This window comes from Topomyia yanbarensis, chromosome 3 (genome assembly GCF_030247195.1).
Source record: "Topomyia yanbarensis strain Yona2022 chromosome 3, ASM3024719v1, whole genome shotgun sequence".
In the NCBI taxonomy this organism is placed as follows: domain Eukaryota; kingdom Metazoa; phylum Arthropoda; class Insecta; order Diptera; family Culicidae; genus Topomyia; species Topomyia yanbarensis.
Genome location: NC_080672.1, coordinates 250,762,601 through 250,779,970, shown reverse-complemented (window position 1 = coordinate 250,779,970; position 17,370 = coordinate 250,762,601). Strand labels below are relative to the sequence as shown.

Sequence of the window (17,370 nt, the reverse complement as noted above, 5' to 3'; positions counted from 1 at the left end):
AGTTTCTGAATCTCTAAAAAAAAATCCTTAGGCCGCTCGGACATAAGATGCTTAAATCGCCAAACTTGTACAATCTACAGTGATGGATGGCTGTGAACGGAAGGAGATCGAACCAATCCTTTGCAAAGCTATTTCTAAAAACAAGCATCACCTACGTTCGAGTATTTGACACGACTTTTGAATCATAGAATATCATGGACAACTCTTCTGCTGGCTGCATCGTTCGGGGTGACGATGCGCTCAAACCGTTATAACCGGTATTTTAACGAGCATCTATTGGCGTCCTTGTATGAGGGTTCTCCGTTTTAGACGAAGATGAAGCTTTCAACAATCTAATTCAACGCATTTTATTCGATTTGATGCATACTCAGCCGCAATTACACCTATTTCTGATACAATTCAATGAAAAGAAATAGAGCTGAAATATCTAACTTACGCAATCACACAGAAAAACCCCAACAGTTCAAGATCTTCTTCACTTCTCTTAATGCGCTGCTATCTTCTTCCAGAGTATCCATGAGATGCACCAGCTGTCTCAGACCTGACATAAAAATAAATATACATTGATGTTAGTTCAACTTACACTTGGTTCAAAATTCTACTTACAGCATCTGTCCTTGTCGGTAAGCATCATCACAAGAAGATCAATTCCGCGGTGTTTCGTAACTTTTGCAAGAATTCGCAGTGGGGAGTAATTCTCTTCAGTACAGAACCGCTCTAGCACATAGAGAACTTCGGTAAGCATTTCGGGGGACAATTCCGCTCCGAGCAACTTGTCCAATGGAACATCTTGAAGACTCTGTTTAGTGATAAAACACATCGATTTAGTCGAACTACCTAGATAAATTATCCAGTTTTTATACCTTCAAATATTTGTATTTTTCATTTGTAGTTTTTAAATTATTCCAAGTGTTGTAGAAGTGCACCGACGACGATGGAAGGACTGGAATGGAATTATCTTCTCCATATTTGATGATGGTTTTTACTTTGTAAGAGTTTATTTCCGTCTCGGGTTGGCACTGCTAAAAGAATTCACGGCAAGGTTGTAGCAAATGTTGGAAATATAATCAAACCAGTTTAAAAATTCCAAACCCACACCGATTCTGTTCAATGTAGAAATAAAACTTAATCCACCTTATTACTCGACCGCCTGGATTATGCAGGACATAGCAACAGCTTCATATCAAGAAGGCTAACAACTCTGTGTAGAATCTCGAATCAGTAGCAGTAACCTCTCTTGTGGGTTAATATACTACATTCCATATGCGCTCACATATGTACCAACTTTGACATTAAGCTTCCTACCTTAGTACAACAGAGGCGCTGTCTGTAGCATTTTTCGCTTCTCATTTGTATAGGAGAAGAAAAGAGATGTCAATCTTCTTGATATGTAGTCTTCGGATAAAGCCTCATTGCCAACATAATGGCCTATAAGTGTAATTACAAAAACAAAATTGCCGCACTTTTCTTTTATTCGTCTCGTTCTAACAGTCACACTTCTGCCATTTCGATTCTAAAGGACCGTACCTTATGTCCATGAATGTTGATGAAAAAATGAACGCAAACACTTAGCTGAATATTCCAGGCAAATATTTACGGTGGCGTTCCGATAGAAGAGATACGCTAATTTGAAACCAGTAGTCGTAACGAATCATTTCAACAGTATAATTTACATTATGTAAAAATTATATGAAAAAATGTGTTCAGTGCCCTTTGGATTACATATAGGATTATCGCAACTCATATTAATTTGCAATTGGATAAGCAATCAAACCAACAATATTCAGGTACCAAGCCGGACTTGCGAAAGCACTCCTTCAATGTTATATGCATAAGACAACTTAGCCAGCAATTTATGTAATTCAATTCATATGGAACGAATCAAACGAAACGCAGTGATACAACTTAAACGATCGCACATGAAATATACCAACTTACGTTTTCTTGATTGATCATGTCCTTTTCCTCTTTCGTGGGGTGCAGTGTTTCTTCGAATGTTTCCGGCTTCATACCTGTCGAATCTTTTTCTGCTTCCGTCACGCTTGCTGAAGAACTACTGTAACCGAGAGGAATAACATTGGAGGTTGCCAGGTGACCTCGCAACATATCGCTCGGTGGACTAGACGGAGTGATTGGCGGCGAAAAATATTTTTTCAATTTATTCGATGACGAAGAGAAGAAACTGCAAAGATTCGTATCTTCTATCGGTTCCTCGAGACGCTCCCCGGTGTTATTGTTGAACATTTTATCAATCACAGCATCCGGAATGGTATCATAGTCGGACGCCACAATATAGTTAGATGGATTTGATTTGGAATCAGGAGTGTTCTCTTCAGAGATAAAAATCCGTTTCAATGGTTTCTGCAAAAAAGATATGGTTAGTAGCATTACGCTGAATCGTCTGCCGAGAACCAAAGTACCTTTGAGCGTTGGTGTGGTGGTTTTTGGATGAAATTTATTATAGAGGAACTCTTGTTAAGCTGATTCCAGTTATATGAAACTGGTTCCGTTTTGCATTCCAATCGGAATTGTAAACGCTCCAAGTCTTTTCCAGCCGTTACACGCTGCCTATCATCCGGAACCAACTCAAGAAACCTCTTGCAGTCATCTATTGCTGATAGGTACTCCCCACGTATTTCTCGCAGTCTCATTCTTTGGTAGTACGGGCGAAAGTATTCTTTATTTGTCTCTATCGCTTTGTTGAAATCTTCCAGGCTTTTATCATAGTGTTTCAAGTTGAAATAGCATAGACCACGGTTGTGATGGTATACTTCATCACTTCCATACAACTCGATAGCTGCCGAAAAACACTCTATAGCTTTTTCGTAATTTTTTTTGCTCAGATGATCATTTCCTTGTTGCTTAAACTTATCAGCTTCATGTCGTATTCTTTTTTTAATTCTCTCCATGTCATTTTTAACTTTCGACAGTTCTTTTGCGTCTTTTGAAATTTTTAATATTTCCTGACAATCTAAAACTGCTAATCGATTCTTGCCCAAGTACTCATATGCCTGCATACGACGGTAGTAAGCTTCAACATTGGTTTTGTCTAATGCAATTGCGGACTCGCAGTCAGTAATGCACTCTTCATAGCGACCCAGATTAAAGTAACAGAGTGCACGTTTAACATAAGGTGTAGGATTTCGATCATTAAGTTCAATTGACGATGTGTACATTTCAATTGCTGTCTGATCGTTATTTTCCTTATATTCTCCTGGCTTTGCACGTTTACATAACTCATTACCTATTTTATTATACTTTTCCGCCTCCTCCAGATATTCCAACATCTCCGAATTAGTGATGCTTCTCTGCTTTTCAATGCTATGCTGTTCTTCAGAATATTTTGTCATTTCTGCAACGAGGCTCCTAACAGGTGGTCTAAGTTTTTCCTACAATGAAATGATAAATGATACTTTAATACATCATATCTCAATCTTTTTTTAATTATATGTAAATAAATAAATCTTTGAGATCTTACATCCCAGTTAAACCCATTCTGGAACCGGGTCGAAAATCGGAATGGAATCAGTATGGTTTCCAGCTCAAATACAATAACCCATTCCGACTCAATCGGTTTCGGAATCGAATGTTGCATTTGAGCTGGACTCCACACCTAGGATTTCGAGTCAAATTCTGAATGATTTGACTGGGATATTATGCCTAAGCAATTGGACCGATTTGGAATGTTTTGTAACATAGAAAAAGATTTTCAAATTCTTGATATGGCTATATGGCTATGGTATTCCGGAAAACCATTTCCCGGAATACCATTTCTCAGAATGTACGTATTCCCGGAATCTACCATTCCGGAATGTACTTTTTCTTAGTAATTTTTATACCATTGAAACCTGAAGTAAACATGAATTATAAACTTTGAGAAGCGTAGCATTAACTATTTTGAAAAACTAATAAAAATACATTTTTTGTGCTTCAGGCTTTTTAAAAAGGTAAAGTAGGCTTTCATTGACAAGATTGAAATACACATTAAAATCAATGACATAGGGTAAAGGCCTATTTTCACCATAATAAGCAGGGTGCCTAATTCATTAATTTCTCGGTCTACAGTCAATGGAATGCGAAAAAATTGACATCAACAGATTTGCTTCGTTGTAAAGTACCAATGCAATAATACAAATGCGCTGAAAAATTCAAATTCTCGTGTTTGAGGGCAACGAAAACTCGAATCGAGTGCCCCTATTGTTGCGCTACCATTTGACTCAATGCGTTGAACAAAGATGGCAGACACTGCTCTAACCAACGGCTTCAAATGGGTAGGGTGATATTAGAAACATGGCGAAAATGGGCTCCACCCTACTTCTGTTTTCAGATGTTTGTTTGGTTGCTTTGGTAGTTTATCATGACACGCTGATCATGTCAATGTTAACAAAAACAAATTTTCTTTCTTTTTGTATCCCTTTCTGGGCAGCTAGGTTCTAGGGTGGTGGCTAGCGGGTTTCATACATCCTTGACCTGACGGACGAAGCTATGGTGCTTTGAACACAGGCAAAGCAGATCCACGGCCATCATTAAAATGATAAGTTCTGCGTTTGAGATGCACTTCCCCCGGTTGCAAGACAAATACCTGTAATTATTGCGTATGACGTATGTATAATGGTGGTAATGTGTGCGTGTAGGGTTGTGGTACCGGTAATACCGGTACCGAAAATCCCGGGAACACCGACCCATTTTTGGTACCGTAATACCGGTACTGAACAAAAGCCAGTACCGGTATTTTCGGTACCATACAATTTTTTTATGAAAAATAAGTGGACTCTCTAGGGGGACCTGTTTCAAAATATCGGTCTGCAAGATGACTTTTAATTATATTAATTACCTTCTAGATATATCGTTGAGTTAACACCTTTGTGGGGGAATGAGGTGGGGCCATGATCATAATAATTCTAGAAGTTATACATTGCTAGCTCCCATTGTACTGAACGGAATGTTCGAATTTGGGCACTATTTTGTCGAAATTAAATTTTACCGATCTTTTTTTTAAATAGGCCCGCCTATCATCCCACACCAAAAGGCTCGCATAGAGAGTCCCCTGGTAGTGGACACATCAGTTTTCAACGACAAAAAAGGCAACTCAAGAAGAAAAATAAACCATTCGCGAATGCGCTGAGAAATTAACTTTTAACGATCTTGTACTAAATTTCAAAATATTCACATCTAGTGTCAGAGACGTAAAAATTTGCTATGATTTGTTTTTATTAGCGACATTCTAATTGGTTTCCATTATTCACTGGGTGGCGCGTAATAAGACTAAGGTCTAAGTCATGTCTGTATTTGGTTTGCTCTTAAACCTTTATCTATAAAAGAACGAATAGCGATTTAGTAGCTAACAATTTTAGACTTGGTGAACTGCTTCAAATGGGGCGATTTGTAATTATTGATGACAGCAAAACTCCATAGTTTACAGGAAAGCAAGGAGCATTGGTATACATTAGAGAACAGTAGCCAAACGACATAAATGTCGAAACCAATTTACAGAAAAGCAAGAGGGGAAATGCGAGCAGCCTGCTCTGAGATCGCTTTGATTTACTGTTGTTGATAGGGTTTCTGTGAAATCGAAGAAAATCGCACCGCTTAGCAGTTATCGATTTCAAAGTGGCCTAGATTTCGAAATAAAAAAGGTGCTGCATACGAAAAATATCTTCTGCTGAAATGAGTCATACCATACCGAAGCAATTAAAAACAATAAACATGTTTTTTGATCAGCACAAATCAATCATCTGAGAATAAGGTCATCAGTTTAAGCATTCAATTTCACTTTGAAGCTTTTTTTGATTTTTTTTAAAAAGTATTCGAGTACCGGTACTTTACCGGTACTGAGGGCTTCAGTACCGTAGTACCGGTTCTCGCCAAAAAGGGTCGGTACTGCGAACCCTATGTGCGTGGATGGTGTGAGTTTTAGCGTTCGAATCCAGGAGCGCGTAATAGTCTGGGTACGCGTGGGTGTTCACTAGTTGCATAATAGTAAGCGAAGCGCTCGAGCGTTTGCAGCGTGCTTGTCGCTTGTGCTAGCGTGTATGTATCTTCGCGTGCATAAATTCAATTTTATAATCGTATGGCCATTCGCATATTCGCGTTTATTATTGCATGATCGCGCGCGGAACGTGAATCTGATGATTAATTTTTAGTGTATGGTAGAGATGCTAGAAGTGAGACAGTATCCCCGTATCACTAGAGTTCCCGGTCATGTTGCCATGGAACGCATTGTCTAGTGAATATGAGTGTCATATTTTGATTGGTCCATCTGAAGGCATGAGTCTAGACTGCTATAACCGAGAGTGGATGAATCAGGAATCAGAATATATTGGCTTAAACAGCACGTTCCCCGTATGTAGTAGGGGATTTGTGCCTTGCCGTGTTTCCATCATTTCCTGGGCGGAAGGAAAAGACAAGGAGGTGTGAGGAAGTAGAATTGGAAGGGTGGGAAAAATAACGAAGTAATTCAACTCGCCTGCGAGTAAGCCTAAAGCCACATTGGATAAGAAACTTTAGTATGTCTCTGAGTTTCAGTCGTCCAAACATGGTGTCGTCTATGTAAGGAGGGCCGAAAACTCGAAATCGTAATTGCGCTACTAAACTAAATAACACCCAGTAGGCGTAAAGAACTGCTATTGATGGAACGCCACAAGGATCCTGCATCAGTGCAATGTAGTTTAGTCTTTGCATCAACAGCTTGTCACGAGAACTGACATGCGAGTATCAACTGTATGCCGGCAATTTACAACTCTGTCACTGGCCCCATTGCCGAAGTCTACCGAATGATCGAGTTAGTCAACAGAGATCTTGCTAATATTGAACTCTGGGCAAAACGGACACAAAAAACGCAGGCAAACATTTTCTGGAACGTGGACAGAGCAGTGTCTCAACTGTGGAACAGTGTTTTGCGGGTAACTTATAGGCGTGACGGAGAAGATAATCAATCTTGGTCATCACGTGGATTGCCGATTAAGATGGACTTCATAGGTTAACGACGTGGTGTCGAAAGTTTTTCGCACTCTTAAAACTTTGACGCTTTGGTGCTGCACTGTTGAAGCATACACGATTGAAACTATTGCAACCGGTGATAGTTCCATTTCTCACCTATTTTGATATCATGTACTATAGTATATAGTATAGTATACGCCGGCTTGTCAGGACAAAGACAAATCGATCGCTGCTTTAATGGTGATGCACGGCTTACCCACAATCTTCATCTCAGGGATTACACTGTCGCAGTACGTAATACCATACTGGGACATGACATCTGGACAAATTACCAACACCGAATACGGTGCTCTGTACGATAAGTGCAGCTCTCCCTACAACGTAGCAGGTTGGAACGAGCGCGAGGATTTATTACGTTTGTTCCAGTACACAAAAGTTGCTCCGGAGCGAATAGGTGCAAAAATTACTTGCTTCTTTTTACTCCGGTTTGCTACCAGAAGAAGAAAACAGGTACGGTTCTCTACCTGTTTGCCCCAGAGTACTTACAGTGTCTCCTGGTACGGGAAACAACCTATTACTTCCCACTGCCCAAGGTCCATCAGGAAGAGTACACTTATCGAAGGTCCCATAATATGGAGAAACCATCGCAGTGTGAAAAAATGGATGCAAAACGCGATTTTTTTTTTTGGAAAGGCTGGATGACGTTTACCAGGAAATGTGTTTTTTATGTAAAAAGGTCTGAAAAATTGATTGCTAGTATTTACAAAGACCGCGCGGTACGCTATCATGCTTGTTTTGTCACAATTCTCTTTTTCGTTTGAGTATATGTTCAAGAATGAATATATAACTCGGAAGAAAGATAAATACAGCTATGTAAAAAAGTCCAGAGAATCGATTAAAGATTATTAGAATGATATCAGGAAACGTGTACACCCATTTTACCCCAATTCTTCGCACAACTAAATATTGAAGTTAATCCTGGCTTTATATTTCGGTAAATAGAAATGTGCGGCTGATCAAAAGTAGTATTTTTTATGCATGAAAATCCAAGTTATCGTTTGAATATAAGTGTGGGTAGTTTTACCCCCATTTTTCCCACAACTTAAGTGGGAAGTTAAACCTGTATTTACTTCTCCGAAAGAGGCTGAATGTAGCTGATGCAAGGCAGCAGTTCTTATGTAATTCCGGGACTCGATTAAAGATAATTGGAATGACCGCATGAAACGTGTATACCCGTTTTACCCTAATTCTTCACATAATATATATGTGGTTACACCTCGAACATCATTTAAAAATGCTAAAATCGGCCCACCAAAGCAGTTTTTCTTATGTAAAACAGTTCAGAGAAACGATTAAATATACTTAAAATGACCGCCAATAATGTAATTACCCGTTTTATCCCAATTCTTTCCCTTACACCGGTGTGAAATTATATTTACCCCACATTTCAGAAAGTGGCAGTAAAAAGTCCAGAAAAATGGAAAGTAGCTAGAATGTCCGTACATATTTACTCGTTTTACCCTCATAGTTTCTCTCATAACTCAAGTGTAAAGTTAATCCTGGCTGTACTTCTCGGAAAGAGGTTGAATGCAGATATGAGAAGAAGTGGGGTAAAACGGTTTCGTACGGCCATTCTAACTATCTGCAACCGAGTTCTCCGATTTTCATAAATAAGAAATATTACTTTTGATATCCCACACTTAGCCTTTTCCGTAAATGTGGAATAAGGATTAACTTCAAACTTGAGCTCTGGGAACTGGGGTAAATTGGGTACATGTTTCGTACAGTCATTTTATTTATCTTCACCCGATTGTCCAGACTTTTTCATATTAAAGAAAGCCTTTGATCAGTCGCATTTAGTCTCTTTCTGAAATGAAGGGCCAGATTTAACTTCATACTTGAGTATTGAGAAGAATTGGGTTAAAAATTATTCACATGTTTCGTGCAGTCCTTCTATCTTCAATGGATTTCCCGGACTTTTTTACAAAAAAAATAACTACTTTGGATGAGCCGTATTTGACCTCTTCCCTAAATGTAGAACCTGGTTTAACTTGTCTTGAATTATAGGAAGAATGCGGGGTAAACGGGTTCACATATTTCATGCCGACATTCTGATAATCTGCAATCGATTCCCACCACCTTTTCACATAAGCAATTCAACTATTGATCAACTGCATTTCCTACATATATTGCCATGTTTATATTCCCTCTAGAGTTTGGGGAAAATTGGAGTAAAACGGATTCACCTGTTCTGTATGGTCATTCTATCGAAATCGAGCGAAGATTTCTTGGACTTTTTTGCTTAAGAAGCACTACTTTTGATCAGCGGTATTAAGCTTTCTTCCAAGATGTTTAGTAAAATTAAACTAAAAACCCAACATTTGGGGAGAATTGGAGTAAAATGGATTAAAACGTTTCATGCTGACAATTTTACTGTCTTCAATAGAAGTGTTACATAAGAAACACTAACTATAGTACATACAGTTTACTTCAAACTTGTATTATAGCCAGTAAAAAAGAATCACTAAAAAAAGAGGGAAATGGGGCAAACAAGCACGATAGCGTATTTTACGGTCATTTTAAATACATGCAATCACTTTCCCAGACGTTTTTACATAGGAAGTGCACATTTTCCATAACCGCAATTAGCAATCTAGCACGCTATTGACTAAAGTCTCGTTTTTGATACTTTTTCCCACTGTGCATCGTTGCACACGTTTGAAAGCACCAGGTGCTGAGAGTTAACAGTTTCATCTAATCGAGTAATATGTCAATACTCGTGTCGCTATATTCCAAATGTGTAACTATCTTCAACCTGAGTAATGGTAAAATCAAAATGTTACCGCGCGATTAATAAATTATTAACTTTAAATAATGTTCGAAATTTCCTTACGGAATTCGACACAAGGCTTCCTTCTGTCAGTCTATTTGGAAAACGTCACATCTACGATTGCCGGGAAATTGCCGAAAATTCGTCATTAAGACAAGCCTAGCGAATAGGACTCCAAATTTACCAAGATTAAGTTATCTCCCAAATCCTAAACCGAATACAGATACGTATATCAAATCGATCTTTCCAGTACATTGGTCTAACCTGATTTGAATGGGTGGACTGGTATTCCTTTTGCTTCATTTCGTGTTCCCATTCGTACAGTCCTCTCAGCGCTTCCTGTGCCTGATCACATTTTGCCTTCACTTCCAGTTGAGCTTCGATCGCTTTGGACATTGCTGCTACTTCCGTACAGTATTTTAACAAATTCGAATAAAATTATTTGATACCTTGCTGAAAACACAAAACCAATCCAAACTGAAAAAAGTGTTGACTAACAACGGTGTGAATGATGCAGAGCTGTCAAACTTAAGTGAAATAACCACCAAAATATTTTGGAGATGCTAGTAGCGACATCTACTGTAGAAAGTAAAACGGCGACACCTGTATTTCAGATATGCAAGCGTGTGAAATTAAAAAAACAAATTTGACAAAAGAGATTATAACTACACAGCAAATAAAATCGTAATCACTGGTCTCGTAATTAGCACCGATGTACAATGAAAAAGCAACGCACTTGAATTACCAACGTCAAATTAGATGATTCGTTTGAATATTTCATGTCGTCGCATGAAATTCTGCAAATACGACATACACGAATAATGACGTCAACATTCCTGTTTTTTAAATTTGTCTTTATCTAATATTACATCGAAAAGTATATGCACATAAACCGTGTTGAAAAAGGTGCGGATTATTACACAAATACTGCGCATCGCCTAAGTCGGGAACGAAAAATTACGATATTTCTGTACCATATTCCAGTAAAAGAATGTCAATTTCACACAATTGCAACATCCTTCGGTTATGCGTGTACGAGATCTGCTATCGTCCTTTTAAGTTTTTTCATCATGGCGATTTAGACAGGTCACGTTTCTCTCCGACGGCTTTTTTCCACGGATTATTAAATTAATGGTAAGTAAATCGCACATAACATTATTGAAAACTTTCAACGGAAATGATATAAAACTGTGTTTTTCAAAAATACTAACTTTTAGGATTTCTACATTTGGTCGAAAATGCCTGTGAAATGGCGACAAAACTCCCGTCATGAAACTATTAGTAATTCCGGTTTGAGAATGTCACGAACGGCAACTCCCAAGAACGTTTAAACTGTGTCAAGAACTGTCACTGACTTCTAGTCATCCGATTGGTTGGCCATAGTATGGTGGATATACTTGTAATAATGCGTCCAATCGAGGAGAAAACACTGTTTGTCATAACGTGAAATATTTGACATCTTTCGTGAAATAAATTTGAACTGCTGTGTACTGGCTCTTCAAATATTTGATCAAACACAGTTTGCCAAACTTTTTATTCGTGTTTGTCAAAGCGATTATTTGTCGATTTGTCAAACAGTGTACTGACCAGTTTGTCAAAACTTCAAACAACGTAACGCAACAGTTTGTCAAACTTGTTGATGGAGAAGTTTGTCAAACTTGTCGATGGAGAAGTTTGTCAAACATGTTTTGCTCATTCAGGATCGACGTTTTGCTGCAAAGCTTCATTACCTAAAGCGACATCTGCTTCTGATTTGTGGAAACAGGAAAAGGTGGATGTTCATATATTTATCATATACGTGTTCAAAGGTTTTCAGGTTTAGAAAAACTCTAGAAAGAGAACTGCGGAGACTCTATTTTGGATCGATTGGATTCGCGTTTAGCTGTCAAAAAACGAATCCAAACGAACATTGCCTATCCTTATAACATTGGACGTGTTGACATACAAGGCCGGGGCATACGTTGCCAAAAATGCTGTTTTTCTCTCCGCAGTTCTCTTACTAGAGTTTTTCTAGCAGGTTATCCTTTACTTAATTTTGTTTTCTTCTTCGAAATAAACAAAAAATAATTATAGCAATGGACTCAGAAGGTAAGAAATTCAATGTGAAAACTAGTGAAATGATTATTTACAATTTTAGTAAGTTGAAACGTAGGAAATCGAAAATATATTCGCTTACCATCTAGGTTAGGTTTTCATAGTTCTCCATATATTTCAGGTGGAAACCGAAAAGACGTTACGGTTAATGTTAATCTAATCGACATATTAGATTATGTTGGCAACTCAGTGCGACCAATTCGCGAGGGTTGTGCCATGTTCGAGGCTAAGCATGTGATATTTATAGGCTACACAGAAAATTCAGCGGACTATGTTTACATTACGGGGTTTGTAAGACATTCATCTCATCCACAGCATCCACAGCACACAATTGACCTGCAAATCACTGCCAATGTCTCCGGGTGGGCGTTGAAATTTTCTTGTAAGGCAGGGACGGTTCGCTGTAAGCACATTATTGCTTGCTTGTTGGAAGTTAACCGGTAAGCTACACTCTTAGAAAAAATGAAAATTAAGTTTAACGTAAACAACGCAGCAACATATTTTTCTGTCCGATAATAGGATTTTACATGCTATGAGAAGTAAAATTGAATATTGTGCCTCTTTAGATGTAAAACTCAGACTGAATGACCTAGAAAAAGTCGAACATCTCACATTTTTACATGTAATAAAGTGTAAATTTTTGTGTATTGGGACGCTCCTTTTATGTGCATCTGGCAAGACGTAAACTTACATGATTTTTTTTGCTGTGTACTATCCTTTAGGCATTTTAAATGGAACTAGAAAATAAAGTTTCCTTTTCAGTTCTGGTAACTGTGAGTTCCTTTCCTGCTCTACTGCAGTCCAAGCATGGGGAATCACAAAAAAAGAGAAATTCAACAAGTGGGGAGCAAAACGAATCAGTCAACTCTGTTGCATAAAACAATATGTTCGCCTACTTCCCCCGGACATACAATTGCAAAACAATATTTTGGCCGAGTCGTTCAATAGGATTTTGAATGGTAAACAAAAAGCATAATTTAGATTTACTTTACGTTCAAAATCATTTTGATTTAAATTTCAGTTGCCAAGAATTCTGCCATTGCAAAACATATAAACGGGAACGACAACAAAAAGCATAATTTAGATTTACTTTACGTTCAAAATCATTTTGATTTAAATTTCAGTTGCCAAGAATTCTGCCATTGCAAAACATATGAACGAGCCACTTAAGTATACTGATCGATTACTGCAGTGTACGGGGTCCACAGTACACTTGAATTTTGTCGATCAAACGAATTGCAGAGCATGCTGACGTATGCACGCACCAACGTTTTAACAACACAATACAAATTTGCAACAGTGCAGGAGGAGAAATTTTAAAGAGAGCATATAAATGTGGACTTAGCGAGAATTATTGAAATTGCGATTGAAACTCAGAGTCAAACTTCCAACTTTTGGAAAATTCAAAGGTCGATTCGGATCACCGCTAGTTCGTGTTACAAACTATTCACTTACCTTACTAACGCTAATCCAAATTGGGAAAAGAAAATAACCCAATATTGGAGCATTAAAGCCTTGAAGAGTAAAGCGATACAGTATGGTAGAAAAACCGAATCTGCTGCTTTCCAATGTTATAAACAAAAACGCAACCCGATAATAATGAAATGTGGGTTGGTTATCAAACCTGAAGAAAACTGGTTCGGTGCCTCTCCAGATGGCGTCGATTGTTTGAACAACGTCGTTTTAGAAATTAAATGCCCCTTGACAGGTGAGAACGGCAGTATTCTGGAATTGGAACAATGTGGGATGGTGAAAAAATATGTGAAACAGTGCCCGGTTACTGGTGAGCTGCAACTGAACAAAAATCACGCATACTACTGCCAATTTCAAATGAACATGTGGGTCCTTCAATGCGACAAATGTGACTTTATCCTGTATTCTGCAAAGGATGACGACTTTTTACTCATCGAAGTGGATTTTGATCGTTCTTTCACCGAGCATATCGTTAATGGATTGAAAGGGTTATACTTCACTCGCATGCTTGCAACACTTTTACCAGATTGTAGTACGTAAACTTGTCAAAACATTAAACATATTAAAATGTTTCTTCATTTATCTATTTTTATTTAATTGCTAGGTTGTCACTTATTCCTTCCTGCACTAAATAAAGGATTTTATTGTTGGAGTAATATTGTTTTATTTTATTATTTTAATTTATTTCAGTCAATTAAAATTTGTCATCACGAAGAATTGGGTTAGACAGATTAACGAAACCGCAAATGATGGTCATTATGTCATCAATGTGACCAATAATCGATGCATCAAGCGTTTCTTGCAGAATTGCAAACAGTTTCAATCGTTGCATTATTCGCTCCACGGGAATTCTTGCTTTAGCAATAGCTTCGTTTATACGGGCCTGTTCGTCTGTCAGTCGATGACTTCTCATAAAAGGTGGAATATGGAGCTTTATGCCTTTTTGAGGTAGCTCCGGTTCTATTGTGAATCCTTTGTCCGCCATAATTTCATCGACGTGAGGATATAGCTTTGCAATCACAATTGATTGGTGACTCCTGCCGGGCTGATATCATATTGTAGTAAAGCTTACTATGGCAAGGCTTCGGACAAATTTATCTTTAACGATGAACAATTTCATCGTTAAAGATAAATTTGTCCGAAGCCTTGCCATAGTAAGCTTTACTACAATATGATATCAGCCCGGCAGGAGTCACCCCAACTAAAATTTTTGCAGTCCTTCGTGATTTGTATTGAGAGTATGTGGCAATCCGACAGTTAAGACATTTTGGAGTTCCCAAAGATACTTTAGTGCAGTCAAGTACCATTGTTACATTTGTGAACTTGTCACGAACACATAGTGGGATATCTTGCAAAATTTCTTCTTTCCGAGGCATGTACACAAACGATGACAAAATTTGTGACAAAATTATTACAGTGTAAGCAAAATAATTTGAAACCGTTGCAGGGTGAATTCGAAACAAGGTTGCGATCGCAGCGAAGGATAAATTTTGTTTGAGCTTCGTCATCACCAAAATGACACGATCAGAACAATGCATACTATACTTTTGTGCATACAGAGTATCCTCTAGTTTCTTCGCTACTAAACAAATCTCCTGTAGAATATCAAGACTTGGTATGCCGGTCCATGTATTAACACCATAGCTGAAAGCAATAAGTCTGGCAAAATCCATACTCTTCCTTTTTCCAGTTTGCCAATCTCGTTCACATTTTTATTTGTTTTTTTCCTGGTTTTCTAAGTTACTCTCTTCACGGCGGACTGCTGACCAGCCTATAACTGTATTTTTCTCTTCTTGAAATGGATCTCGTTTCTTCTTTAACATATGGTCATAATCAGATGATTTTGATATCGTTGTTCTATTAAGTAGACAGGACAAATCATCTAACTTCGAGTCGGCTTAGAGGTTTTTGCGGGTTTTACAGTAAAGAAATTATGTTGGGTTATAAGTACAAAGTATCGAAACAAATTATTCTAGCAGGAAGTCAAATAACTGTACGTAAGAATTTATTATACATTGGAACACTTATTGTCTTGTTTTAATTGGCTAGATATTTCAAAAAGCCGTTTATAAGGAAGCCAATCTTAACCGTTAGCCACGAACACGCCTATCATAAAATGCAATTATAAAGAAAAGCTCGGTTTGAAAAAAAATCAATGCTGTTTTTCAGATGCAAAATTTTGACTTAGCAATAATAATGCTGACATTAAAAAAAAGTTTCAAAAGAAAAGTTCAAGACTTTGCAAGTAACGTATAGATAAATGTCCACACTATTTTTGTGTGCTTCACAACATACCTGGCATGAAATCAGCATCCTCAAAATGCTTACTGCAAACCTTTGAATAGATTGTTGGTTTTTTTCCATGCTTCAGGTTACGCATCCAGATAGAATACCTTTCGTCTGTTTTCAGTGGGAATTTATGAAGACAGACATTATTTCCTGCACGTGAATTGCATCCTTAGACAGAACACATGCGGTTACCGTTCGACTGGAATCACCGTTCGCAGTAGTTATGATCACGCAAAGCAGATGGAAATTCAGTCGTGTCTTTAACCCGTCGTCGAGGAAAACGAATTTGTCTGCGTATGTTTATTCTCGATACAGCATGAGGCTTCAGATAAAACGAAGTAACTAGAAAGAAACTATATTCATTAAAAGAAGAGCATTTTATGTAAACGTAGAATACCTATAAATTGTCAATGATTGATAGTTACCTGTTACAAAGTCGCTGCTTTTGAAATGATATTCGCGAATTCTTAGCAACGTAGTACTATCTTGCTCTTTCATATGGCGCGACTTTTTCTACATTTGTAACATCGCGTCATTTTTATCAATCGGAAATTGAATCAGTATGGCTGTTTTTCTAGCACGGCATCCATTAACACAACATTTTCTTCCACTTTTGTCCACATACGGATCAGAGCCTGGCAAGTTTTGTGTTGGTACTGCATGATGTTTTAATTTCATGCGAATATCAGAAATAATTAAATTAGTTTCAAAAAATAACAAGGTTTTCCAAGAACTTACTTTTCATAAAATCGTTTTCGTTGAAGTGGTTTTTACATTTTTTTTCCTTTCGCATCCCGTTAAGATGAAAAAAACTGTCCATTTTTTAAACACTTTACTCTCGTATCCAGGGCATTTGAAAAACGGTACCGGACCAGGTACAACCTTCATACATCTCGTTACGATGCACCGGTGCTGAATCTGAAAACGCAAAAAAAAATTACATAGTTATGCATAAAATATTCATTACCATGTTGCAGAAAACCACTTTTATTCCACTTTTATACAGGCCTTTGATAAATATACGCTCTATTTACAGAGAAAATACAAAATTTTAAACAATTTGAAAATTTTATATCCGTTTTTGACTGTTCATATGCAAAACACCCACTCTAAGCATTCAGCCCCCCCTATATCTCGTTTCAGTGTAAATGTTTCAATCGCTCTGCATATGTTTGCTGAGCAGACCAGCCTGCGTACTTTTATACAGGGTTACCAAAAATACAGAATAATCTGCATTTATACAGATTTTTCAGCCATTTGCAGACCAATACAGATTTTTGTGTGTATGTACAGATATACAGATTTTTGAGAAATGATGTTACAAAAACTATTTTTTGAAATAATTTTTTCTGTTTGAGTAATACATCCTCTGTGTCTCTCTCAGCTTAGCCCTCTATATTAAAATATATAGGGTGTTGAGCCCATTTTCGCCATGTTTCTATTATCACCCTACCCATTTGAAGCCGTTGGTTGGAGCAGTGTCTGCCATCTTTGTTCAACGCATTGAGTCAAATGATAGCGCAACAATAGGGGCACTCGATTCGAGTTTTCGTTGCGCTCAAACACGAGGATTTCACTGTTTTCAGCGCATTTGTGTTATTATACTGGTTCTTAACAACGAAGCAAAGCTGTTGATGTCAATTTTTTCGCATTCCATTGATTGTAGGCCGAGAAATTAATGAATTAGTGAGGCACCCTGCTTAGTATGGTGAAAATAGGCACTTCACCCTATTTACTTTTGAGAG

General features: G+C 37.8%; 2 protein-coding genes and 1 pseudogene across 3 annotated transcripts; 1 reads left to right on the top strand and 2 right to left on the bottom strand.

Annotated features, from left to right (window-relative positions):
• Positions 1–331: 331 nt before the first annotated feature.
• Positions 332–10,278, bottom strand: LOC131690218 (RNA polymerase II-associated protein 3). 2 transcript variants are annotated; one of them, XM_058975804.1, is made up of 6 exons: positions 10,034–10,278; positions 2,421–3,389; positions 1,939–2,361; positions 864–1,022; positions 607–799; positions 332–541 (listed from the first exon to the last, which is right to left on the bottom strand). In XM_058975804.1, exons 1-6 carry the CDS (start codon positions 10,163–10,165, stop codon positions 441–443), a joined length of 1,977 nt encoding a protein of 658 aa, XP_058831787.1. In that variant the 5' UTR covers positions 10,166–10,278; the 3' UTR covers positions 332–440. The 2 variants fall into 2 exon arrangements, with proteins under 2 accessions (XP_058831787.1, XP_058831788.1); XM_058975805.1 differs by having other exon boundaries at positions 864–1,019.
• Positions 10,279–11,844: 1,566 nt separating this feature from the next.
• LOC131687863 (uncharacterized) lies at positions 11,845–12,839 on the top strand. Its single transcript, XM_058971949.1, has 3 exons — positions 11,845–11,857; positions 11,985–12,303; positions 12,626–12,839. The coding sequence occupies exons 1-3, from the start codon at positions 11,845–11,847 to the stop codon at positions 12,837–12,839; spliced, it is 546 nt and encodes a 181-aa protein (XP_058827932.1).
• A 1,597-nt stretch (positions 12,840–14,436) lies between these two features.
• LOC131687862 (uncharacterized) lies at positions 14,437–15,809 on the bottom strand (annotated as a pseudogene).
• Between the last annotated feature and the right edge of the window lie 1,561 nt (positions 15,810–17,370).

Excerpts from the sequence above, each read along its gene's own strand:
- LOC131690218 (XM_058975804.1), bottom strand. The coding sequence starts at position 10,165 with ATGTCCAAAGCGATCGAAGCTCAACTGGAAGTGAAGGCAAAATGTGAT. Across the intron at positions 2,362-2,420 it reads CACCACACCAACGCTCAAAG|AAACCATTGAAACGGATTTT; the intron begins GTACTTTGGTTC and ends TCTTTTTTGCAG. Across the intron at positions 800-863 it reads AAAAATACAAATATTTGAAG|AGTCTTCAAGATGTTCCATT; the intron begins GTATAAAAACTG and ends ATCACTAAACAG.
- LOC131687863 (XM_058971949.1), top strand. Across the intron at positions 12,304-12,625 it reads TGCTTGTTGGAAGTTAACCG|TTCTGGTAACTGTGAGTTCC; the intron begins GTAAGCTACACT and ends TTTCCTTTTCAG.